This window comes from Ursus maritimus, unplaced genomic scaffold (assembly GCF_017311325.1).
Source record: "Ursus maritimus isolate PB19 unplaced genomic scaffold, ASM1731132v1 scaffold_14, whole genome shotgun sequence".
Taxonomy (NCBI): Eukaryota; Metazoa; Chordata; class Mammalia; order Carnivora; family Ursidae; genus Ursus; species Ursus maritimus.
The window spans coordinates 4331537-4357569 of NW_024423786.1; the positions used below are offsets into that span (position 1 = coordinate 4331537).

At 43.6% G+C, this 26033-nt stretch overlaps 2 protein-coding genes and 1 pseudogene across 2 annotated transcripts in view; 1 reads left to right on the forward strand and 2 right to left on the reverse strand.

Moving 5' to 3' along the window:
* Nucleotides 1-5504, reverse strand: part of XPC (XPC complex subunit, DNA damage recognition and repair factor) — a 28810-nt gene extending 23306 nt beyond the window's left edge. The window contains exon 1 of the mRNA XM_008697831.2: nt 5230-5504. Within this exon, the coding sequence (XP_008696053.2) occupies nt 5230-5332 (103 nt within the window). The 5' untranslated portion in view covers nt 5333-5504. The remainder of the gene's footprint in view (nt 1-5229) is intronic.
* Nucleotides 5505-5513: 9 nt separating this feature from the next.
* Nucleotides 5514-18523, forward strand: LSM3 (LSM3 homolog, U6 small nuclear RNA and mRNA degradation associated). The gene is made up of 4 exons (XM_008697830.2): nt 5514-5644; nt 7724-7834; nt 10392-10487; nt 18215-18523. The coding sequence occupies exons 1-4, from the start codon at nt 5624-5626 to the stop codon at nt 18293-18295; spliced, it is 309 nt and encodes a 102-aa protein (XP_008696052.1). The 5' UTR covers nt 5514-5623; the 3' UTR covers nt 18296-18523.
* A 5491-nt stretch (nt 18524-24014) lies between these two features.
* On the reverse strand, nt 24015-24244 carry LOC121102381 (annotated as a pseudogene).
* Between the last annotated feature and the right edge of the window lie 1789 nt (nt 24245-26033).

A 26033-nucleotide genomic window follows, 5' to 3' on the forward strand; every position in this document is an offset into this window, starting at 1 on the left:
CAATAGCCAGGAAGGAAAACTACATCGATCTGCTAAGTAATACCTTGCTTATTTATTACCTGCCAAGACCAGTTACTTTAGGAGTAACTCACTATTAAGTGAAACGTTTTGAGTTCATAAACATGCCACCAAACCCTGCTCAAAACCTACTTCATGCAACCTTTCCAATCTAAACCAAAAAGTATATTCATATACCAATCATCTTAGCAAGCTTAGGGTTGGAATAAGACAATAATAATTCAAAAATACATTTCCTTAAAATAATTACTGTTGTTCTTGTTAAAGAGAAATTTTAAAAATGCACAGGCTGCTGGCTTTAGTTAAATTAGGGTATCTAAAGGTATGGTCTGTTTCTTTCAATTTTCAATAAAGAATAAGTAACACAGCAGGGGACAGTATCTTCTATTTTGCAAATATATTCATAAAAATAACCCTGAATCTGAAATAAAGCATCTTCCTTTGCTTTGCATGACTCTGCTTCAGTTAATTTTGGAAAACAAAAATACTTTAGCCTTTTTTGAGGTTCCAAAAGGAGCAGCAATGTTAACCTAGTATCAGACTGCTTCCTTTCAGTTATGGTTTGTCCTACTGACTCCACAGATACATACTCACATTCCCCAAGAATATACTCTTGCATGGGGGAAAAGACCTCTCTTTTGATCCAAATAAAATCATAGTTTTAATAAATTTCTAATAGTAGAGGGGCATGTGTTCCAACACTAGATAAAATCACTGATTGGGTTCAGTTTCTTTAGAATGTTCTATAAAAGGAATTTATGCATTCTCATGTTTTCAACGTTTTAACGGAAACACAAACAATTTCAAAATTCTTTAGAATCTGGAGACACTTCTTGTTCCAAGGCCAGAAGCTGCTTAAAGGTTTATGACTTGACAGTTTGAGTAGGACGTCCTTGATATCAGGATTTCTGGATCTTCTCAAGCGCTTTAGCCCTCTATGAACAGATGTGAAACAAAGATGCGAAACACTTCACTTTTACTTATCTAAAAACACAGGTGGGAGGATACTTCAAAAGCACTGTTTCTTCCTCACCAAACTCATTTGGTTGGTTAAAAAGCCCAACTGTGTGAATTTTTGTGCTTTGAAGAGAGAATTAGAGGAGTTAAAAGGGGGACAAGAACGGAAACAAAGAACCGCAAATCAAAAAAACTCCCAGCTTCTTTTCGTATAGTCATTCCCCCTTCTGTGTGGTTTCAGTTACCTGGGACTAACCAGCGCGAAAGCTCATGACCCTCCTTCCGACAATCTCAAGGTCAACAATAGCCCAAGGCTGCGTCACAAAGCCTAAGTCATTCACCTCATTACTAGGCATTTTATCATCTCACATCACCATAAGAATTAGAGGGCTGAGTACAGTACAATAAGATATTTTGAGAGAAAGAGAACACATTCCCGTAACTTCTACTACAGTATATTGTTTAAACTGCTCTATTATTAGTTATTGTTAACCTCCTACTGTGCCTAATTTGTCAATTAAACATTTTTAAAACATATTTTATTTATTTATTTGACAGAGAGCACAGGCAAAGGGAGCGGCAGGCAGAGGGAGAGGGAGAAGCAGGCTCCCTGCTGAGCAGAGAGCCCAATGTGGGGCTCGGGCTCGATCCCAGGACCAGGATCATGACCTGAGCCGAAGGCAGAGGCTTTAACCAACTGAGCCACCCAGGCGCCCCTGTCAATTAAACTTTATCATAGGGACGTAAATATAGAAAAAAAAATAGCATTTATAGGGTTTAGCACAATCGTGCTTCAGGCATTCCCGGGGAGGGAGGGGTCTTGGAACACATATCCCTGAGGGTAAGGGGGGGACTACTGTAATACCCCCAATTTTGAAAATCTGAATGGCCAACCATGACATAATCATTACGTACATACACTGGAAAATAATTCAGTGATCTTTGAAGACAAATGTAAATGACATATGGTAAGATGTTAAGCATGCAAAATTGTTTTTACTGTATGGTTTCCACTACTTAGAAGAACAGAGTAGTGGAAGGCAATATACCATTATTTCTGGATAGTAGAAATACAGGTTACTTTTTAAAAATTCTTTACATTTTTTGGGGTCCCAGAGAATCCAGAGGCTATCTTCTAGGACTCTCCAAGATCTAGAGCTCCTAACCAGTCTCCCTGAGCTCAACGTGGCCATTTCAGAAAGGCAGGAACTGTCACTTTGGTCTGCTTGGCCTTCTATTGAGATTTTAAAATACCTGCAAACTGCCAGTGGCATCTCACAGCACTTAGAATAAAATACAAACTCCTTAACTTGGTCTCCAGACTAAGGGTCCTGCCCACCTTTCCCACCTCAATTCCTACTTGCCTCTGACTGTATCCAGCCAACCTGCCAAGCTCATTTCATTTCCTCCTAAGTCTTTAAACTTATTGATTCCTCTGCCTAGAACTCTTCTCTGAGAACCTCCTTTGGGACATTCAATAATTGGTTCAAAATATCACCCCCTCAAAAAGGCCTTCCTTGACCACCGATTCTGACTTAGCGGCTTCTTCCCCACCCCCGAGTCCATTTTATTACCTCTTTTACTCTTTTCGTAACTCTCATCACCATATGAATTTATTTAACTTTTTATTGTCTACCCTACCAACCCCTCCCCAGAGACTGTAAGCATCATGAGAGCAGGGACCTTGCCTGTCCTGTTCACCACTAGAATTTCAGTGCCTAGAATAGTCCCTGGAAAGAGCAGGTACTCAGGAAATATTTGTTGAAGGAATTAATGATTCACATCAATGAAAGCATTAACACAGGGAAGAAACATGAAGAAATTAGAGATGCCCTAATGGAAACAAGGAAATAATGTGGAAGACTGTTTCCTCTGACCCTCGATGTTGAATGCAGCCAACGTCACCTTCTTTGGCAGGCACTGAGGTGCTGTTAGAAACCACGCTGAAGGTCATCAACTGTAGCCCAAACCACAACCAGATTTTTCCTCCACCCAACCACAGCAGAGACTGTGACTCTTCCGGGAAGCTGCCTTGGGAACTTGCTGGTAGCTCCTCCGGCTGAGTTTCAGTGAAGCTTGGGTGCACCCTTGCCTACACCTAAGCTCCAATGATAGAAGCCAGCCCATCTGATTACCTGACAGGGACCACGGCAGGAGCGTCTATCTCACTGCAAACTCAAAACCACCCTTAAAGACGGTATTATGTTGCAGAGATGAGGGTCAGAGAGGCTAAACTATCTGTCCAAAATAATTCATGCAAGTGCATATGAACTACTAAGTGTTGGCGCTGCACCAACCTGGCGTCCAGATACAGTGCTCAGCTGGAAGGAATGGTACCCGGGCAGGTGGTATTTCCATCAGATTAAAACTTTTTAATTTTTGAATTGCCACATATTCAGAATACATTCCCTCTGACTGGAATAAAAACCCTTTCCCAACCATTTGTTGAAAAGTTACTCATTCTTAAAAGTGACAGATCAAACATAACAGCATTTCACAATCTCTCCAGCCAAACTTGATTATTCCTTCAGATGCCACAAAGCCTGCTACCTTCTTCCTAGATACCACACTCGTCTTGAGTACTTTTTGTAAATGCCAACACTACAGCACTCTGAGCATCTCCAAGTAATCTCTATGCCCCATGTCAACTAGCTTCTGCACAGCACATACTAGGTACCCCAAAAATGTTACCTGAATGAGTAAATGAATAAAATGGAACTCATAGCATTAACCGTGGTAAATCACATTCTAAGTTTAGAAATGACTTCCATTTCCCTGTTTACTAATGGATGATGAACTTATGTAAAGAATCACAGGATTATTAAATCTAGTGTCATAGGAGCCCTTGCTGGTTACCTTATCTACCCAGATTATTTTAGGAACCCCAGAAGTCCCTTCTACAGCATGCACTATGCAATTATTTAAGATACTTATTGCGCACTTAATAAATGCAGGGAAGGAGAGAACTATGTAGGACACGGCCAAAAATAAAACACATTTTCATAAACTTAAATTGTGGTAAGACAGGTGATCAAAAAAGCAGCAAATAAATTAACAAGATCAATACATTATGTGACAGAGGCTGTGAGGACCTGTGGTAAGGAGAACCTGGGGAAGATCACCTTAGATAAGGCACTCCAAGCGGTGTGAACTCTGAATAGAAGAAACCTGCCACCCTAGAGTCATGGAGGAAGAACATCAAAGGCAATGGCTCAAGGTGAGAAACAACACGGCATGTTTGAGGAACACAGAGGAAGCCAAGAAGGAAAGTATCTGGCAAAGAAAAGAGTCACAGGAGACAACAAGAGAAGTAGCAGCAGCCAAATCATGTAAGGTCTTGCAAGCCATGGTAAGGAATCTGGATTTTAGGCCAAGAGCAATGGAAAGCCACAGGTTTGAAGTAGCGACATGGCATGTTCCACTTTTTTTTTTTTTTTTAATCACTTGGGCTGCTGGGTGAGAAAACCACTGCAGGGGGATAAAGGGACGTAGGGAGACCAGTCAAGAGGCATCTGTAATCGTTCAACTGAAAAGTGACGGTGGCTTTAGGCAGGGATTGTGACCATGGAAATAAAGTGAAGTGAAAAGATTTGAGATACAGACGAATTAGATGTGTACGTGTAAGGAAAAGGAGGGCCTTCCTTTAACAAGTGGGTGAAAGGATCATTTATTGAATGCGAAAAGGTGGGGGAAAGGACAGATTTAAAGGGGGAAATCAAGAGTTTTGCTTTGCCCTTGACAAATATAAGAAACCTATCTGGTATACAGGTGGAGAAGTCAGGTTGGATCCGAATCTGGAACTCTGGGGTGAGATTTACTGAAGATATTATTCTGGGAGCCCGCACACTACAGCACTCTGGCCAATCCGTTTTCTGGGGCCACAAAATAACTGCAATGCCTCTTTCTCTATTCAGCCCCTTCCATCTGCAGGAGGTTGGACTTTATCCTGTGGGTAACGGGAGCAGGAAACAGACTACGCGGGAGAGCCAATCGGCAGGGAGGGCTGCAGGGGAACCGCCCAGGGCGCATCACTCCTCGAGAGGACTAATGCGCACGCAGCAACTTCGGTAAGGACCAGAGCAGCGACACAACCGCCTGCCTCCCCGTGCAGCCGAAACGTCGTCTCCTCTGGACAGATGGGCACGGGGCAGCCTCCGCCCCCCACCTCCAGGAGTCCCGCCTCCCCGCTCCCCGCACTTGCCTCCTGCCCTCCTCCAGCATCTCCCCCTAAGCCCGGCTAGGTCTCGCTCTCACCCGCCTCCTTCTCCTCACGCCCGGCCACGCTCTCGCCCTTGGCCTTCCGGCCGCACGGTTCACCTCCCTGCGGCTCCCTGCGGGCCGCGCGTTTCCGAACCATTTTGCCCAGGCAAGACTCCCCTCGAGAGTGACGCACCACACCGCGGGAAGCTTAGCGCGGGCTCCGCCCCAAGCGGGGCGAGGCACGGCCACGCCCCTTCCTTACAGCCCTAATCTCCGCCCATGAAGCTCCGCCCCAGCCTCAAATGACCAATACAAACCGTACGAAGTAAGACGGCGCATAGCAGATCTCTTTCTCCTTCCGGCGCATTTCATTCTCGAATTTCCGGAGACAATAGCGAGAGGCTCGCGTACTATCGCGAGAGGCGGGAAAGGGCGCAGGGTTTGAAACATGGCGGACGACGTGGACCAGGTGAGTGAGTTCTGAGAGGCTCGTTCCAGAGCCGTTTCTGCACTACCAGTCCTGGCCCGGCTCGGCTTTGCGTACCGGGGCTGCTTTCTCCAAGCTCACCGGAAGGTGGCCTGTCATGGCGCCTGTTTATGGGTTATCACGGCTTTAAGCTGTCTCTTGGTAACCGCGCCCCCTCCGAATTTTGTCTTAGGCCTTGAGATGTTTTCCTCTTCGAAGCCCGCCTGAAAGCTAGTTATTCTTTATGCTGGTTACTTCTTTTCTTTTGAATCTCATCTTCGTCTGCAGGATGGGAATGATTATCTCTGCCTGCTTCACGGATTCTGATAGCGTGATAATAAAGCTTACTAGTTATTATTACTGAGCGCAGTTGTTACTCATTCAACAGATACGTAGTAAACATCAGTTTTATATGGTTAGACACCGTTCTGAGCACCAAGGACCCTGGCATTGACGAACGTGATCCTGTGCCCGCTTAACCTACTGAGCGACCCAGGCGCCAAGAATATGAGTTCTTTAAGAGCAGGAGTTCTGGTCACCATCCTGACCATCCTGTTTAGAACAGCGCTGGAAACACTGAACAAATAATTTATTGAGCAAATTAATTGGTTAATCAGGGAGGCTTCTTTGAAAAGGCAGCATTTAAAGCTACAGGATGAAAAGGATGGATAGTGGGCATTCTAGAGTAAGGCTAAAGGAGCACGAGGGCTCTGTTGTCTGTATCTTACCAGTATTACTATATATTTGTTAATATGCCTCTCCCCACTAGAATGAACTCCTTGAGGGCAGGGACTGACCTCTCTATCTTGATCTAGTAGTTGGTTAGCTGGTCCTTAACAAACACCTGTTTAACTGGGGATGGGGGCCAGTTCAGATCAGTTTGGGTTTTTATCCCCACCCCCACCCCAGGTCTAGCTTTTTAGGGCTGTAGAGCCTGTAACATTCAGGCGCATACCTCCACTAGCCTAATGTACTCACTAAAGAAACTCTCCTTGAATAATCTTAAAAACTCCTGGCTTCAACCATCCCTTGCATTTGGATGACTCAAAGTTATCTTAGCCCTGATCTGTCACAGTTCTTTAATTGATAATAACAAGAACCATTTCTAAGTACTCTCAGATTGCCAGGTACTATTTTAAATACATTAAATATGTTGATTTAATACATTAGCTCATCTAATACTAAAAAGAATCATGAAGGGAAGATAATGGCTTCCTCATTTTACAAACAGGGAAGCTGAAAATTAGAGATGGCATGATTTTTAATCTGAATTCATAAGCATCACAGGGTGCCTGGGTGGCTCAGTCGGTTAAGCATCTGACTCTTGATTTCGGCTCAGGGTAGTGAGATCAAGCTGTATATGGGGCTCTGCACTGGGCATGGAGCCCGCTTAAGATTCTGTCTCTCCCTCTGCCCCTCTGTATGTGACAGCACGTGCTGTCTCATAAACTACTTAACTAATAATATAGGTTTGAATTCATACGTATCAGATTCAGGAGTTGAACCCGTACTGCCTGACTTCAAACCTGGTGCCTTCAACCAGTATTCTATATTGTCTGCTAAGTATATTCATCTTGCCAGCCAGGTGGTACCCTAAACTCAACTTTACCCAAACTGAACCCATCATCTTCCTTCAAACTTTCATCTTTCCTTAGCATTCTGATTAGTGTGTGGTAATCATTAAGTGAATGTTTTTCAAATCACTAAATGATATTTGAGATAAGGTTAAAGTCCCAGAGAATGACTTCCTGTAACTGAAATCAGGTCAGGCAGTTTGGATTTTGAGGGAACAAAGTACAGTCATCATTATTTTGCTGTATAACTCCTTCCTGTGTGTGTGTATGTTTCAGCCTTCATTTATATAGTACTTGCTATGATCCAGGCTCTGTTCTAAGCCTTCATATATGTCATTTAAGCCTCACAACAACAGCATTAGTTAGCCACTATTATTACTCACATTTTACAGATTAGGAGACTGAGGCATAGAGGGCTTAAGTAACTTGCCCACAGTCACACAGTATAGCAATGATTTGAACACTGCACTCTCTAGTACTATATTACTAAGCCTGTTTCTTTTATCAGCAACAAACTACCAACACCGTAGAAGAGCCCCTGGATCTCATCAGGCTCAGCCTGGATGAGCGAATTTATGTGAAAATGAGAAATGACAGAGAGCTTCGAGGCAGATTACATGTAAGTAAATTTATTAAATTACCTTGAAATCAGATTATTTCCTTGTCGTCCCTTCCTAACCCTACCCCTTTGAAATATAAACACTCTTCAATGTAGAAGAGTATTTTGAATGTAGGTAAGAGAAAGGTAGGTCACCCATGTTTGTACAAGCCAAATACAACTGCATTTTATTCATATTTTTAACATGTTTTCTCCTAACAGAAATGATGTGTTTATTAAAGAACATTTTCATTTCTTTCATTTTTTTCCCTTCTGTTTATTTATAAATAGTATTTACTCTCCATTATTTCAGTGTTCTTTCAGTTACTGATATGTACATAAATTTTTGTTTTCTTGTGAGAAAAATTAAATAGCCCAGAAGTACATAGAGTAAAAGGTGAAATCCCATTGTTTCTTTTGCTAACGACTTAAAAATTGGGTCTATGGTCTTTCAGATCTTTTCTGTATATTTATACATATATACGTATACATGTGATCCCATGCATATATTTGCACTGTATATACCACCTCTAAATAAAAATGGATCTTACTATGCATATTTTTTTTAAGATTTTATTTATTTATTGGATAGAGCGAGAGAGGGAACACAAGCAAGGGAAGTGTGAGAGGGAGAAGCAGGCTTCCTGGCGAGCAGGAAGCCCAGTGCGGGGCTGGATCCCAGGACCCTGGGATCATGACCTGAGCCGAAGGCAGATGCTTAACGGCTGAGCCACCCAGGCGCCCCATACATATTTTTGAGCACCTTTCTTTTTCACTTAATCTTTCTTGGAAATTATTGATCATGAGTGTGTAGAGATCTCTTTTATTCTTCGTAATGACTGCTTAGAATTCTGTATATGGTAATGGTGGTTTTTAAGATTGTTTTCTATTTCTTGCTATTATAAATAATGCTGCAGTATTATATACATATTTCTTTGTGTATATCTGCAAATATTTCTATAGGATTGGTCCTTTGAAGTGGTCCTATTAATTCATAAAGAGAGTATACTGAACGTTTTGCCTTTTCTTGACAACTTGTTGCTCTCTTGAGTATATTGTTTTTATTACTGGCATTCTACCTTAAGTGATTTAAAATAGCTAATACTTATTGTGCATTATTTAACATGCCAAGTGCTTTTATTATAAATGTTTTGTATGAGGGCGCCTGAGTGGTTCAGTCGGTCCTGGGGTTGAGCCCCACCTCAGGCTCCACACTCAGCACAGAGTCTGCTTGTTCCTCTCCTGCTCCCTCCCTCTCTCTCTCTCTCTCTCAAATAAATAAATAAACTATTTTTTAAAAAATAAATGTTTTGTATGTAATACCTTAGTAATACCTTACTTAACCTTTATAACAATCCTGTGAGGATAGATACTCGTTAGTCCTGTTTTGGATTTGAAGACTCTCAGGCTCAGAAAGGTGAAGTTACCTGCTTAAGGTGACACAGCCAGTAAAAGGAGGGCCAGAATATGAACCTAGGCAGTCTGACTGCAGCCTTACTCTTAAGTACTCTGATTCTACCTCCTGTAAACCCCAAAGGTAAAGAACCTCCTGTACTTGGAAAGGAAGTAGGGCCGTAGGGAGACAGTAGTCTTAATACACAGCTAGCTTTATGAGAAGAGGAACCCCAGGAAATGGAATAATGGCAACTTTGTCAAGAAAAATAGAATTGCCCTTTATCACGTGGGCCAGTGGCATATGGACAGTCACCCAGGGCAGATGTGTTGTCTAAGCTCTTGGAGGCTTCCGTTCCCTTCTAGACTTGATTGCCTCTATTACTAAATGGCCCCCAGCCTTTTGTGTGTGTGTTTTCTGGCCCTCACGTATAGATTTTTGCTTCTGTTAGTGAGTTTTGCTACCAGTTCCCCACGTGGCTGATTGGCTACCTTTATTTTGATGTGAGCTGGTAAACCATTTAACACTGTTAGAAGTTAGCCTAAGTGAGTTCTGAACAAGGCCCCTGGAGTTTCACCTTTTAGTAAAATATATGAACTTTGGAATTTGGATTGAGGACATCCCTGAATATCAGAATTGCACCATTTATTGATTGAGCGCACAGGTGCCAAACACAGCTTATTTTGGCAAGGTTTTAAGTGCGCAGGGAGTTGCTCTACTTACTTTACATGGGGGTGGTTAGTGGAGGACAGGGAGGGTTGAAGGGCAGTGTCTTGTGTCTTTGGGAGACTGCAGTGCCATCATCTTAGCAGTTAAAGAATTTTATTTCCTTTACTGCCTCTTTCTTGTCATGCTGTTACAGAGGGAATTGAAAGAAGTCTACTGAAAAGTGATGAATTTGCTTTTTTTCATAATTAAATCTTATCAGTGATGTGACTGCCTTGGATGACCAATAGAGTGGACACTTTAAAAAAAAATAATTTCAAGTTATTTTGAATAAACTCGTTTTGGGCCATATAAACAGCTTTACATTTTTATCAGGTCAATTAAATTATCACTGGAAATAATTTGTGAAGAAACAGTGTATTACTAGTGTATTTGTGGTATAAGTATTGTGCGTGAGGCTTGTTCATTGTTTCTTAATTTGATTATTAAATTTCTTGGTCCCTTACCTTTCCACTTCAGGCTTATGATCAGCATTTAAATATGATATTGGGTGATGTGGAAGAAACTGTGACTACTATAGAAATTGATGAGGAAACATACGAAGAGATATATAAAGTAAGTCATGCAGTTCTGTTCCTCACTTTTAAAATGTCAATTATTCTTAGTATCCAACAGCTTCACACTTACTTACAGGAAGCCTTTCATGATTTGATACCTAATTGGACTCCGTAAAGTATAACAGCCAGAAGCAAAAGCTTTGGGGTCAGACAGACCTGGTTTCCAGTACTGGTGTGGCCACATCCTATCTGGGGTACGTTGGGCCAGGGAATTAACTTGGCAGATTTAATTTCCTCATTCTTAANCAGGAATGCTACCGCTTACCTCATAGGGTTGCCAGGATTCATGGATACATGAGAGTGTAAGATGCCTATGTGTACTAATATAAGCGTGATGCTGGGCAATGTTCTTATGTTCGATATGGATCTGAGCTATCAATAATAAAGACTAAAACTGAGAAATTCTCAAAATACTCCTTAAAAGTAATAGTAAGCCTATTACATGTTAACGTAAGTAACATTCATATTAACAATAACTAGTAAAACGAAATGGTGAGAAGCATCTTTGTTTTACCTTTTTACAAGTTTCTTTAATGCCTGGCTTAACTGATGACATCTAGATTCTCACATCTTTCTCTGCATTTAATCTTTTATGATACGTTATAGTTGAAGACAATACAGCCTCACAGAGAGGTAGTTAGAAAAGGGAAGAGTATTTGTTGTGGGTATTTGCCTCTGATGCTACTTTAAAACTCAGCAAGTGGTAGTTTCTTAGTTGCGGGACGCCTGGGTGGCTCGGTTAAGCGAAAGGCAGGTCATGATCCCACGGTCCTGGGATCAAGTCCCACGTCAGGCTCCTTGCTCAGTGGGGAGCCTGCTTCTCCTCCTTCCTGCCACTCCCTCTGCTTGTGCTCGCTCTCTCTGACAAATAAACAAATAAAATCTTCAAAAAAAAAGTGAGTCTCAGTATGGCATCTGAGACTATTATTAGTGAACTTTTCATACTCTTATTGTGTGCAAATTCATTGGTTTACCTTTGTCCTTTCAGTGCATCTTTGACAGTGCAGGATTCTGTAACATCAGGCACTGGTCATTTGGAAAATATTAGTTTGTGGCGTTATGCAGATCTTCGGAATGTTGGCACATTTCATTGTTCAATATAAAAAAAGAAGATCACACTTAAGTCTTCTAAGTGTTGGGAAGCCAGTCTCTGACCCTCCTGGAGCATAGTGGTTTAACATGTACACTCGGATGGTAGGACTGGATTGAAATCTCGACTCCCTTGCGTACCAGCTATTTAATTGTATCACACTACACAGCCTGTCTGTGACAAGTGTCCTTGTCTATAAAATGGGGTCAGTAGTAGGACCCACTTTATATAGCTATTGAGGATTCATTGAGAGGTTACATGAAAAGCCTTTAGATCAGCGACAAGCACATAGTGAGTGTTCAACTGTTAGTGTTTGTTGGTTTTGTGGTTCTGTTTTATCCTGACTTTCCGTCTGTCTTCAACCACTGCTGACTCCTTTGCAAAGTTTCTTTCTTTCTCCCTGTGAACAAGGGCTTTTAAATTTCGATCTACATTTTTTCCCTCAGCCATGTCATTCGGTCATTATCATATGTGATAAGCCATGAGTCCGTACCAGTAATCAGTACAGCACCAAAGCTTGAGCTCTTCACAGATCTAGGCTCAAATTTTTGCTGCCGCCGATTAGTTTCATGACCTTGGGCAAGTTATAGAAACTTCCTAAGCCTCGAGGGCTTCCGTTAGATGACACCGCTGCCCACCTCCCAGGATTATAACAAGATGCAGGTATGTGTAAAGCTTTGGCATGTGGTGACTGGTGGCCATTATGATTATGGGTAAATCTGTGTCTCCAGTTTCATTCCTTTTCTGAGCTTCACTCTTTCATATCCAGTTTTCTCATTGAAAATATTTTCACTTTGGATGTTATCTTGAAGTCAGTGCATCTAAAGCTAAATTGCTGGTGTTCTTCACCTTCAAAACAAGGTCATTGTCGATTCCCTATTTCCGTTCATGACTTTCTATTATTTAGACTGTAAGTTGCAGAATTTTCTTGGACTTCTCTCAGTCACACTGATCAGTAACTAATTCAGTTGATTTTTCCTTCACGCTGATTTAAATGTGTCATATTTTTTCCTGTTGCCATGACTGTGGCTCAGGCACTTCCCTCTATGTCCACCTCCATTTCATCCCATGCCCAACTGACTGCCAAAGTAATAGTCCTCAAATAATGCTTTCATTTGTTACAGTCGTGCTTAGAGACATGTAAAGCTTTCTGTGGTCTGTAGAGCAAAGCACAAGTTCAGGCTATGTTAAGACCCTCCACAGTGTGATTGAAACTTTCTAGTCTCCTCTCTGATGATTCCTCTGGCCATGTTGGTACACTCGCTGCTCTTTCAGAGTGTGCCCTCTGTAGTCCTGCTTCTATGTCTTTTCCCATAATGTGTCCCCTAACTGGAATATCACCCTTGTCTCTTTTCCTGCAAAGCCTGTTTCAAGAACTTCCCCAGTCCTAACTCCTCAGTGACACTTTCTCTGACCATCTGGACCTTCTTTCTTCCTTTGGTCATTTCCTCCTTTGGTTGGATCTTCTAACCTTTGGCACTCTCAGCTGACACCGATCTTATTGATTCTTCATTTCTATATCCCTTTTCATCTTGTGAGCTGTTTGATAGCAGAGCCCAGGACATTATTCATTCTGTTCCCCATAGTGCCATGTTAGCTACGAGTGATGAGTATATGTGCAGGTTGTTAGAGGAATATGGGGGAGGGGAAGAAGTAGAGATAACAAAGTATAGCTCTTCCTTAACTTCCAGGAGGGCTCCAGCCTGACAAATCCACTATAAGTTGAAAATACATTTAGTACACCTACCAAACATCATACCTTAGCCTAGCCTACCTTAAACATCTCAGAACACTTACATTAGCCTACAGTTGCCCAAAAGCATCTACCACAAAGCCTATTTTATACTAAAGTGTTGTGTAATCCATGTAGTTTATTGAATAAGGTACTGAAAGTGAAAAACAGAATGGTTGTACGTGTATTGGTTGTTGACCCTCTTGATCACATGGCTAACTGGGAGCTGTGGCTGCTGCCACGCCCAGCATCACAGGAGGGTGTTGTACTGCATATTACTAAGCCCAGGGAAAGATCATAATTTTGAATTTTGAAGTACAGTTACTTATGAATGCTTCTTGCTTTCACACCACAGTAAAGTCAAAAAGTAGTAAGTCCAAGAATAAAAAAAGAGATAAAAGTAGAGAGAAAATATCCAGGAACAGAATAGAGAAGGGGGGAAAGGCAACTAATACATGTTGAATAACTGCTGTGGGCCAAAGATTTACAGGTTTTATTACATTTAATCCAGTAACAGTGAGGCCAGCGGTGTTATTCCCACTTTCTAGCCGAGGAAACCCAAGTTCAGCTAGGAGAAGATATGGTAAGGATTTCCAACGCCATCCTAACCGCCTTTAAAGCCTGGTGAGTTCATTTCTATGTGTTAGGGCCTGGGGCTCAAAGTAGTTGGTGATGGAGTTGCTGGACAGTGAAATCTGGAAGTTTGCAGGAGAGCACTAGTTCTTCTGGAGAACTCAGCAGTAGCTGAGCTAACATGGGTAGACTGCCTGTTCTATCAGTCTCTAGGATCTGGCAGACCATGCTCGGTCCCTGCTCCTGTGGGCTTTAAAATCTAATTTAGAAAGTGCCCACTATACAGAAAAACCGCGGGTGCCTTGAATGTGAGCAATTAGGCAAAATAGCTTCAGAGAGAGAACACTAGATATGGAAAACTATTCTATCATAACATGAACTTACTTTAATAGTAAACAAGTGGAAACAGGAGGGGTTAGAGAACTAACCTTTGCTGAGTGCCTGCTGATGTCAAGTGCTATGCTATCCATTTTGTATACATCATATGTAATTCTAACAGCTCAGTAAAACAGGCCTAGGTTAAAGCTAATTGGCATTACTATCGCCAAAAAAGTGTATAGTATGCAGTGTTTCCCAAACTTATTTGGGAAGTACCACAGTACTTTTTGTCTTAAGAAGACATACTGCTACATAACAAATTACCCCAAAACTTAAAAGCTTAAAGGCACATACATTTATTACCTCACTATTTCTGTAGGTCAGGTATCCAGACTCAGCTTAGCTGGGTCTTCTGCTTCAGGGTATTTGATGAGACAACACAGGACTGGAGTCTCATCTGAAGGCTCAGCCATGGAAGAATCTGCTTCCAATCTCACTTACATGGTTGTTGGCAGGAATCATTTCCTTGAGGGATGTTGGACTGAAAGCCTCAGTTCTCGCCACATGGGTCTCCACTACTTGGCAGCTTGCTTCATCAGACCTAGCAAGAGAGTTAGCTAGCAAGATGGAAGTCACTTGCTAGGTAATCTAATCATGATAGTGATATCCCATTACCTTTGCAGTATTCTGTTGGTTAGAAGCAAGGCACAGGTTTCACCCACACTCAGAGGGAAGGGAGTTTCACAAGGGTGTGAACACCAGCAGGTGTGGGGGTCATTAAATGTAATCGTAGAAGCTACTTGCCTTGGAAAATGCTGCCATGTTCATTTCTGTTCACTGAATCTCCGGAAAACTATCATCGAATTAATGGAGAATCATTACAGATGAAGTGGATTCCATAGGAAGGGAAGCAACTTTTTAGTTCAGAAATACGACCACTGAGTAAGGAATTTGAGTAAAATATATAAATTACCTTGATCAGCACAGACTCACTAAACTTGCCGTCCTCAAACTCGGTGCACCTTTGCAACTCGAACGAGACTGGAAGGAAGTACTGCTTCCTAACAGACACCAGTCACATGACACTTGTTTCTTGGAGAGTGATTCTCAGACTCTGTGCCTTAAAGCGGGAGCGTTGGCATCACCCTTGACCGTGTTCGAAATGCAAACTCCTGGGCCACCCCCTGACCTAGTAAATGAGACTCCGTGCTTGGAGCCTGGGAAACCATCTTAGGAGCTGTTGAAGAGGTGACTCTGTACGCACGTTGTCATCTGAGAGCCACTGCCCTGAGAGTGTCGTAGGGAAGAGTTAGATCACTTTTTCAGAGACCATGACAGATAAGTGTACTTGAGTTTAGTATACTAAACTTTATAAGCATTTCTTGAATTTTAGTGTGAGGGGTTCCTTTATGTTAGTTCCAGTACCCAAGAAGCTCATAAAATATAGTTTTTACATTTTGAAAAAAGTTATGAAAACACAGCCGTCATGAGCACGCTATAAAGGCGCGCACTGAAGACACACGAGTTGTGTCTCTCCACGGTGTCGGCTTTATTCAGTCATGAAGCAAGGTTATCGTAATTATAAAGCAGGTCCAGAATTCCAAACTCAGTGACATTTCACCCCATGATTGACTTGGCTTCTTACACGGCGCACAAAGCAGACGAGACAAGCCACACGACAAACAAGGTAACATGGAGGGCAGGAAGTTGATGAACTAAAGGCCAAGTCCGTCTGTGGACGCGCAGTGGAGATAAGGCCTCGGTCCGGTCCAGGTCAGCTCTTGGCACTTACTGCTTCTGATGTTTAGTGAAGAGTCTCAGTTCTGTGCGGCGATCAGTCGGGCAGAGAGCCTTCGGTGGCAGCTGCCTTTTTGAAGTGGTCAGAGAGAGAGGTCCTTGTCTGAGGCGTCTGACAGTTGGCTGCAAAAATCTTCCCATTTTATTTTTTTTTTAAGATTTATTATTTTATTTGAGAGAGAGAGACAGAGATAGTGGGAGCATGAGAAGGGAGAAGCAGGCTCCCTGCCAAGCAGGGAGCCCGATGTGGGACTTGATCCCAGGACCCTGGGACCATGACCTGAGCCGAAGGCAGACGCTTAACTGACTGAGCCACCCAAGGCACCCCAAATCTTCCCATTTTAAAGGGATTTAATCGGTCTTGGGCCCCTGCAGACCTCCTCCGCTTCTGCTTGCTGTCAGTTCTGGGTGTCGTCAGCTGGTACTGGTCTCGGCAATCTTAGCTGCTCCCGTCATTGCTTGACACAGGCCCCTGTGTGACATGAGTAACTCCATCTTGCTCTCTACAACAGCTATTACTAATATTTTCTGCCTGGCAGAGAGGCAGTTCTCTCTGTCAGATCTACATGTGGTCACTTGTGGAATAGATTCCTAGAACCTAAAAGGGTGAATTTATTACCATTGCCCCTCCCACATCCTCCAGCAGAGCAGGGACAGGATAATCACCAAAAAAGAAAAAAATATATATATATTCCCTTTGGAATGGAAACAGAGCAGCATCTCCTGGGGAGGTGTGAAATGTTCCTGTCCTGGTAGTAGTAGAAGTCTTTTGTCTTTTAGGTCAAGTGTGTCCCATGTGATATTTGGGACATACTTACACCAAGAAAATTCTTTTCTGTTCATCTAGAATTCAGATTTAATTGAGCAATCTATATTTTCATTTGCTAAATCTGGCAGCCCTAAATGGGGGCTACAGAGTTTTCACAGCCAAGTTCTTGCTTATGGCGGAAGACTGAAATAGTCAAAGGCTTTTTTAGCCAGGGTTGGTTTCTTTGAATGCAATTTCTTAAAAGCTTAGGACTTCACCTGTGTCTGATCTGTTCACTTCCAAACAATTCTATGGGCCAGTAACTTCAGTCAAAGTTCTTGCCTATACATGGCCTGGCGGTGCCTTTGTTTCTTTAGTTTCTTCCCTCTGTTCTGTTCCTCTGCCTCTAATTAATGTTGACCCTTAGGCCATTTGCTAAAGTAAATTTGGGTGGGAAAGCAGCACCCTTAATCTGATCCTTGCCTTAGGGCTGAGTTTGTTTAACTGAGAAGGCTCACTGGGCTTGGTCCTCAAAACTTTTGTTCCTGCGTATTGTCTGCAGTTTGGAATCTAAAAACAGTTGGCTTTTTGAACCCTGGGAATCCTGTTTCTTGTAATCTTTGCTTGAAAACCAGCTCGCTCTTACCTGAGCTCACCTCTTACACTGCCTTGCTGAGTGCATCAGCAACTAACATTTGGCTTTTTCCCACCTCTTCCCCTAGAACCTATGGGTTTAGGAGGCCCTTAGACTACTTTCCACGTCGTTGCAGGTAACAGTTGTACCCTGTGACTTGCCAAGGCATAAGAGGATTTCAGATATTCCATATCTGTTTCCTTACTGCCTAAGGCTCGACCTGTAGACTAGTGCCCCAAGGTATTTGTCCCACATATGTGAGTGCAGTGGCACTGGAAGCAACAGCTAATGGCTCAGCACAGCAGAATTTTATTTCTTGCCCACATAACAGTCCTGAGTGGAGTTTGAGTTCAGCACGATACCTTTCTTCCTGGTACTCAGTCAGAGACCCAGGCTTCCTCTGTCTTTCGGCTCTGCCATCTCCAGAGTTCGTTATCTGAGTCCTGTCTAGTTGCGTGGGGAAGACCACGAAAGGGCATTAATAGAAGGTTAATGGGTCAGTCACTTCTGTTTACTTCTCATTGGTTAAAACCCAGCCCCATGGCTGCACCCGGTTGCAGGGGAACATGAGTAATGTGGTCTAGCTATGTGCCAGGAAGAGGAGGAGAATGGATTTTGGTGGATAGCTCTAATCTTTGCCCACATCGTTGACATCCAGGGCAAACAAGTAAATGGTTAATATGGTGGTTTTTGTGTTACAAAGGTAAGTAGTCAGGTTTTTAAATCAGTTTGTGTTATGATGAATGTTTTGTTTTCAAATTGCTCTCTCAAAAAATAAATAATACTACTATGTATTTGTATAAACGTGTTCTGTTTTTGTTTTCCTCTTCCAGTCAACAAAACGGAATATTCCGATGCTCTTTGTCCGGGGAGATGGTGTTGTACTAGTTGCCCCTCCATTAAGAGTTGGCTGAAACACAGAATTAATCGTGTATGGAATATAGGAGCTTTTGTATGTTGCCTCTTTAAATGTAGAAGACGTTCAAAGAGAACCCTGCGTAAATTTTGATATTAAGAAATGACTAAGGATTCTTCCACTCCTGAAATGAGTTGATCTGCAGATAACTCAAAAATTCTTAAGCTAAAGGGCATCTTAATTTTTTTCCAACCCTTTCAATAAATGTGATCACCAAGATGCAGAACTCTTTTTTTCCGGAATTGATTTGTTCTGTTGTTTTCTCAGACAATTTCTGACTTTTTTCCTTTAAATTCAGTGTTTCCTTTTCTGATATATTTTTTAATGCATCTCCTGTCTTGTGAATTCTTTAAGCACACATCTTACATTGACTTTAGTTGTACACGTTGATCTGTGCATCTGCTAGGTTTGAGGCACTGTGGAGGACTAAAAACTACATTTTTGCCCATATGTGTCCTTCCTTCGAGTCTTCTGGGGAGGCAGTTCTTTAAACCAACAATTGGAGGACAGGGAGGTTAGTGCTAATAGAATAATGCTTATTGGATGCCATAAGAGCACAGAGAAGAGCGCCCAAATAAGAACAGGTAGAGTGGGTGGGTGGGTGTGGAGTGGTCTCGTGCCATTGTAAATGTTAAGGTGGCCGTGAGCTACAAAGCATGATTTCTGTTATTTCTGCTTGGTCTGATGTATCTCTAAGGTCAGGCTCTGGTGATTATATACCTGTGTGGTTTGGCTTGGTCAAATCTACCAATGCCGCCCATATTTTATGAGTCAAAGAACATTTTCCCACTCTTGGATCACAGGCCATTAATGATGACCGGTCTGTAACAACATATCTGAGTGGCACAATAAAACAGTGGCTAAAAAGCAGAGCTCTTTTTATTTCTAGCTTCAGTCAGTCGGCACTTAATGCTTGAAAGGGAAAGAGGGAAGTGTGTGTATGTGTTGCAGTCTCTAAAACTTTATTTATACGGGACTTAGAACCTGACATCCTCTACTAAGTAGGCTGTACCATTTTGAAATGTAGCAATCCGATATGTGGATGGCTGGCCTGTAAATACGCTGAATGTGTGTTTGTTAGTCCATTATCCAGCACGATATGCTAACACATGCACAATGTTTTAAGCCATGTGCAGGAAAGATGCTTTTGGTAAACATTGTGTAAAAAGGCTTCCTTTTCATGATTTATTGTACTTGTCCCTGCAAGTTAAGGGAAAAGGGGAAGACAAGTGTGGGCAAGCTGACAGAGGTTTTATCTTACCTGAGTAGAGAAGGGAGAACCTTCCTTCGCTTCTGCTTACCGCCACACTTTGTCCTTAGGCTTCAGTAGTCCGGGAGGTAACCTGTTTACATCAGCCTGTTCAATATGGGAAAAATGGGACCTGTGCTTCTGGTGGCAGCAAGTGGCCGCTCCTTTGGATCACCCTTTCCTAGTAGAACTCTTGCCTGGATGATGATGATCCGGGATGATTACCGTAATGTATTGCACAAAGTGCATCAGGCAAAAGCCGTTCGTGTGTGTGTCCCTACTTAATCTTTACCACAACTCTCCTGCAGAATGTTACAAGACACTGAAGCTTAAAGAGCTCGAGTTGCTTGCCTGTGGTCCCACAGCTAGCACGGAGCAGTAGGGTGTGAATCTGCTGGGCTCCTATCTGGGGGGTTTGGGGGGTGGGGGTGGGCATGCTGTGGAGACCCTGGCTCTAGGTAGTAGACTGCTCCTAATGCCCACCACAGCCATGACATGACTGGCCATCTGGTCCTCTTGCTTTACCGCATCCTCCAGTTCTTTCTAGGGTTGTGTTTCTTTTTAGTGGCTTCTGATATCCATGATTAAACCCTAGATACTTCTGCTCTATTCTTGGTCATCTTTCTCCTTTTTCTCCTAGAAGTGATAGATTATACTAGAACTTTTGGCAGTGAGGGCTGTTGTTCACACACCAAGGTTTCTAGAAACCATGGGCCTTAAAATCTGGCAACACTACCGCCATGTGCCACTAAGACTCAGCTGCAACGTATAAACATCCACCCACCTCTTGGCTGCTAAGATACAGGGCGGGGGCAATAAAAGCTCAACTGCAGGATAATCGCTTGCATATTACCAGACAGAGGAGAAGGAGGCAGTGTGGGTTTGGGGAGCCCTTTTGTGGTTCAGGCTACCTACCTGGAAGGTTGGTGCTGGGACTCATCCTGCAACGGGGGTGCCTCAAGCAGCATCCTGACACAGCCTTCATCAAGGCTTCCTCTCCGGGGCTGCACGGTGCTGCCCTCTGAGGACTTATGCAATATGAGGGCACCCCGGAGCCGTGCCTTGGACTCCCAGGCTGCAGAACACTGAGCTCCAGCCAGCTGGACAGCCTGTGGTCATTGGAGCTGGTGACGAGGTGTCTGCAACATGGGGTCACATAGCTCAAGAGGAGCCTTCTGACCATCTCTCCTTTGGAAGCCTCTCAAGCAGATGCCATACCTAGATCCCTGTCTTGGTGGCTTCCTGAAGGGAGAGTGTTCTGAATTGTCGTTGCTTCCCATAAAGGAAGATGGACAAAGTGGAGGACCGCGCATTTATCTTTGAGATGAAATGTGCCCAAAGTGAAACCCAGGTAACTTGAGTATCTCAAGTTAGACTAAAATCATTCGCTACAAGTGGACAGTTTTCACACATTTCAAATAGTGATTTTTTTTAAAGATCTGCATAAACTCAAGTATCTTTCTGTACACCAAGAGAGAAACTGGTTTCATACACCCTTTTATTACAAAAATACCTATTGCCCACAATGCTTTTAGCCTATAGTCAGGAGAGGAACGTTCCACTGGGAGCAATTGCCAGCTGTGGAGCAATGCTCACCTGTGTTGGACCGGGAAAGGAACTGAAAATTCCAGGAGTCATCCTGGCGGAATCAAGAGGCTCGGTTGGTGTTTCTGTCACTCAGTTCCAGTGAACTATGTGGGCAAGCTCTACCCTGTAGCGAATCAGGCTTAAAATCTACCTGCCAGTAGCAGTGGTCTCACGCTCAGTTGGTTCATGTGCTGGTCCACCGCCAGTCATCATGGTCATGAGAACGTAGGGCTCTGGCGAGGCCTGAGCCACACACCCATCCTGGCACTAGACAAGATTATCCCCAGCTGAGCCGTATAGTCTGTGCATGGAGGGGGTAGGTCTCTAAAGGGAATCAGAGGAAAAGGTGGATGGGAGCTGGAGACAAAAAATGCCTGTTAGTTAAAGATGACTTGTAGTCTCCTGATTTATAGGCAAAAAACTCCTTTGAATTACTTAATAATTGGTAAAATTTCTTGGAACACACCTTAGAGTGGAGACCCTGATTTGAAGCCATTGCTCAGTGTGGGTGGAGTGTAGACTTGTTCCATGACTAGGCCTAATGGTAGTTGGAGTCTCCTCTGGGAGTTAGTTGTGGAACCTGCTACGCAGGAGGGTATTAGGCTGAGAGGAGGTACTGGGGTCCTTGGAGCTCTGAGGCAGGTGGGTTACTTACAGAATGTGAGTGAAGAACACTGAGCCCCACCAGACAGGTTGCTGCTTAAGACCAGGGACCTGTGTACTCACAACCCCTGGCATGGGCTGGCCAAGAGTGTGTCCTCAGTATATGCTAGATGAGTCATTGAGTCACAGGAAAACCAGTGACAACACTATGGATGGAAGGGGCAAGTGGTACTTTTTTGCCTCCAGCTTTATGGAGGTATTAGTGAAAAAGTTAGAAGATTCGTAAGTGCATTGTGGGGATTTGATAGATGTATACGTTGTGAAAAGACTCTTGCCACCTAGTTAAGTGACACATCCATCACCTCATAGTTTTTTTCGTTTTGTTTATTTGGTTGGGTTTTGTTTTTGTTTGTTTTGGTGAGAACATTTAAGTTCTCTCTGAGCAAGTTGCAAGTATATAGTACAGGGTTATCAACTCTAGTTACCATGTTTTACGTTAGATCCTCAGACCTTACCTTATAGCTGAAAGTTTGTACCCTTTAACCAACCTCTCCCTATTTCCCCCACCCCCAGTCCCTGACAACCATTTTTTTCTGTTCTCTAAGGGTTTGACTTCTTTCTTTCAGGTTCCACATATAAGTGGTGCCATGTCGTATTTGTCTTTGGCTTATTTCACTTAGCGTAACTCCCTCAGGGTCCACCCATGTTGCAAATGACGGGATTTCCTTCTTATGGCTGAATAATACACATACACACGCACACACACACACACGTATATACATAGACACCACAACTTCTTTATCCATTCATGGCAAATAATACTTCCAAGGTAAACTTGGCACACTGTTTTCCAGATACTTGTGATGTCCTCCATATAACTGGACAATTCTTCCCACGTTTTTGCCCTAGCCATCTTGTTTCCATTACCATTAACCTGAGAATAGCAGTATGTGCCAACTGTAGATACCTAACTAGTTATCAATTTACATGGAAAACTAACACCAAGAAATGAGGAAGCCAAGGCCAAGTGTTTTAAATTCCTTTTAGATCCATTGCTCACTTTTAATACCCAGAGCGTGTAGATTCTTATTTTCTTGGCCGCTTCTAGAAGCTTGCTGGATGTGGAAGCAACATGCCCCACTGCAGTTCCTGATATTGATTACTCCAGAGGAATTCTTTTCTTGGCTTCCATCCCACCTACAAGGCTGTGGGGCTCTGGGCTCTGGGTGTTGACAGGACCTCCACAGAGTTGCCCTTGGTGAGTTGGAAAACTGACCGTAGAGTCCGGAAGTATGATAGAGTCATAAACCTGGCTTTAAATCCCAGCTGTGCCATGTACCAGCTGGGCAAATTACATATGCCAGAAGGTCAGCTGTAAGATGTGGAAAGCATTTACATAAACAGCCTAGGATATTGCCTGGAATGTCCCTGACACATCACAGACACCAGTTGCAGAAACCACAGAAGTGGAGACTACTGGAGGCCAGTTCCATTTTCTAAGGTCACTCAATTCATCTTATTCCAACTATCCCCACTCTTTTTCTCCCTAGATAGTTTGGAGGAGGATCATGAATGTGAAATAATTTAATTCAACCAATTAAAAATTGTGATCAAAGTCTACTAAGTGCCAGACTCTGTCAATAGAGGACTGAACAAAACAAAATGAGTACACAGTGCTAAGTGCTATGAAGGACGTGGAGGGTAAGGTAACAGAGCATGAGAGTACCAGGAGAGAAGGCAGAACATCAGAGGGGCTCTGAGAAAGGTCCAACCAGGTAACATTTGAGCAGACATCTACAGAGCTGGAGGGAGCCAGTCCTGTTGGGAATTGGCAAAACAGCGTTGGTCCACGCAGCTGGAATGCATGCATAGGCTCTGAGGCAAGAACAATTTCACCTGGTCAAGGGTCAGCAAGGAGGCCAGTGGGCGGGAGGAGAGTGAGCCGAGGAGATGAGGTCAGAGAGGGACCAGATCCCAGCGACCTCTATGGTCCAGGTATAATTTAGCACCTTCGTTGTACACATGGGGTGGAAGAGGCCAAGGACTCCGGAAAGAGACCTGCCCACGGCCACAAGCAAGTCCAAGCTCATCTAGTAGTAAGACCTCAACTGGGGCTATTGTGTGACTCACTCTAGCAGGCACTCCTCACGCTGTAGTCCCTGGAGTTCTGCAAGGCGTAATTGGTGCAGCGGTACGGTCCCCTAACTTCTGCTCCTGTGCTGTGTCACTTCCCTTTTCTTTTTCTTTTTTTCTTACCCAAAATGGGTTTATTGGGATGGTTTCCCACTCATCTTGATTCATAGGGCTGCCTCTGTCTGAAGCAGCCACCTTCTGCAAGCCTTGCCTTTCCTCCTGCGGGCTGGCAGAGAAGAATGGAGCAACTGCTGTTTGTGCCTGGCTACAGATGGGGGTGAGTTCATAGCATGCTGGGCACTCCACGTCCATGAAGGCTAGGAACCGCGGCTGACGCTTGTGTGTTTCTTCTTCTCTTCTGGAGAGGGATGAAGATCTTTGCAAGAGGCATGTTCTTACAGGAGGCCATCACTGCCAGCAAGGTTACTCTCCTTTTCAAAGGAAGGGGTCTTCCTTCTGAGTGCCAGCTGCCAGTTAGACCCTGAACGAGCTAGTAGCCCATGTTCACAAAAGGCGAAATGACTGTGTTCTCTTCCCCTCAGTGGAAAGGACACAGAGTTGGAAACCAAACAGGACTCGGCTCTCTCATCTCCTGTTTTGTGAATTTTGGCAAGCCTCTCAGCCTTTCAGGCCTCAATTCCTCACCTGAAGGGAAATGCAGGGGAGAGTTTTACTCCTGAGAGGTTTGTGCTGTTCAAGCTTCCTCTAGCTGAGCGAGAGCACCTAAATTTACTTGTCTTGTTTGTCGACACCAGGTGGCGCTGTGCTCTGTGCTTTTCAACTTGCAACTCTTCTTGGTTTGCAATGTGTATTAATATTGGCCAGCAAAGTCTGTGTCATTTATTTTCTTAAGTCTAAACAGTTTGTGGAATTCCAACCCAACAGTATCTGTTGCTGCCAGGAGCAAAGAAGGAAAGAAAACAACATGCTGTTTAGGCCCCAGGGAGCAAGTTGTAAGGTAAAATGCCCTTCTGATTGTGCCCACATCCTGTCGAGCTAAAATGAGATTGTCGACAAGGCCACATTCCAGACAAGATGGCTTGTGTCATCATCTGTCCTTTGCGTGTAGTTGACTCGTGGTTGGGGATCTGAGGCCGGATGCTGCCACTCCACAGAGCAGATTCTCTTACCTGCTCGAAGCCTCAGTGTCTTCATCTGTACAGCGTCCTTTCAGGTCGAACACTGTGTGATGGGGCAAGGCCTGGGATAATTCTGTTACTGATGAAAAGAGCCCAAGCGGAGTTCTTGATAAGCCCTTGGTAATAGTATCTGAAAGCCGCCCGCTGTGTGTACTAGGTAAAGAATACAGATTTGGAGTCAAGAAACTTTGTGTTCTTACTCCAGCACCACTACTTCCTACTTGAATAACAGACTCAGCCCCTCTGATCCTCTTTCCTCCTCCATGACATGAGGATCGTGGCAGTGCCCACCTCATGAAGAGGGGCGGAGGCTTAACTGACGTCCAAGCTCAGGGCATGGCGTGCAGCAGGGGTTCAGTACATCGTTGTTTCCTTTCATTAAACCAGCAGCTCCAAATAACGTGCTTCCTTTCTCCTCCTGCCTTTCAGGCCTCTGTGGTTGGTCCACAGTGCAAAAAGACCACTCGTAAGTACTTATCTGTCTTTAGAACAGGGATCAAAGTCGTTTTTATGAGTCCATAGTTTCTGCCTTGCTGAGTCCACCCCATTTAAAAACTAATCTCATTGCTCTCTTCTCACATTGTTTTTCCTTTAAGGCTTTTTTAGGCCGAAGATTGCTAGAAACCGGGTCAGATAAAAGCTGATCACGATAAGTGTTTGGAAATCAGGTGAGAAGGACCAGGGGACTTCCCTTTTGCAGAGTCTTGACCCTCCCTGTCCTTGGTTCTCAATACTGTTTTGCACAGTTCAACTTTAGGATATAAGAGAAATGAGTGGAACCAGCTCAGTGAACAAGGTCACCCAACAACACCACGAGATGATGACATCACTGTCAGCTCCTGCCCAGGAAAAACCCAGGGCTCAAATGACGGAGGGAAAGGGCAGGTCATCTTCATGGCAGGTTGACAGAGCTAGTTGCAGGCCACCATCAAATATCAGGCCTGGGAGTGTTGCTAAAAATTGCCCAGGGGCCACACCTGCCTCTGCTCAGTTTGCCCTGGGCAGTCTTGCTGCCCTCACATGCT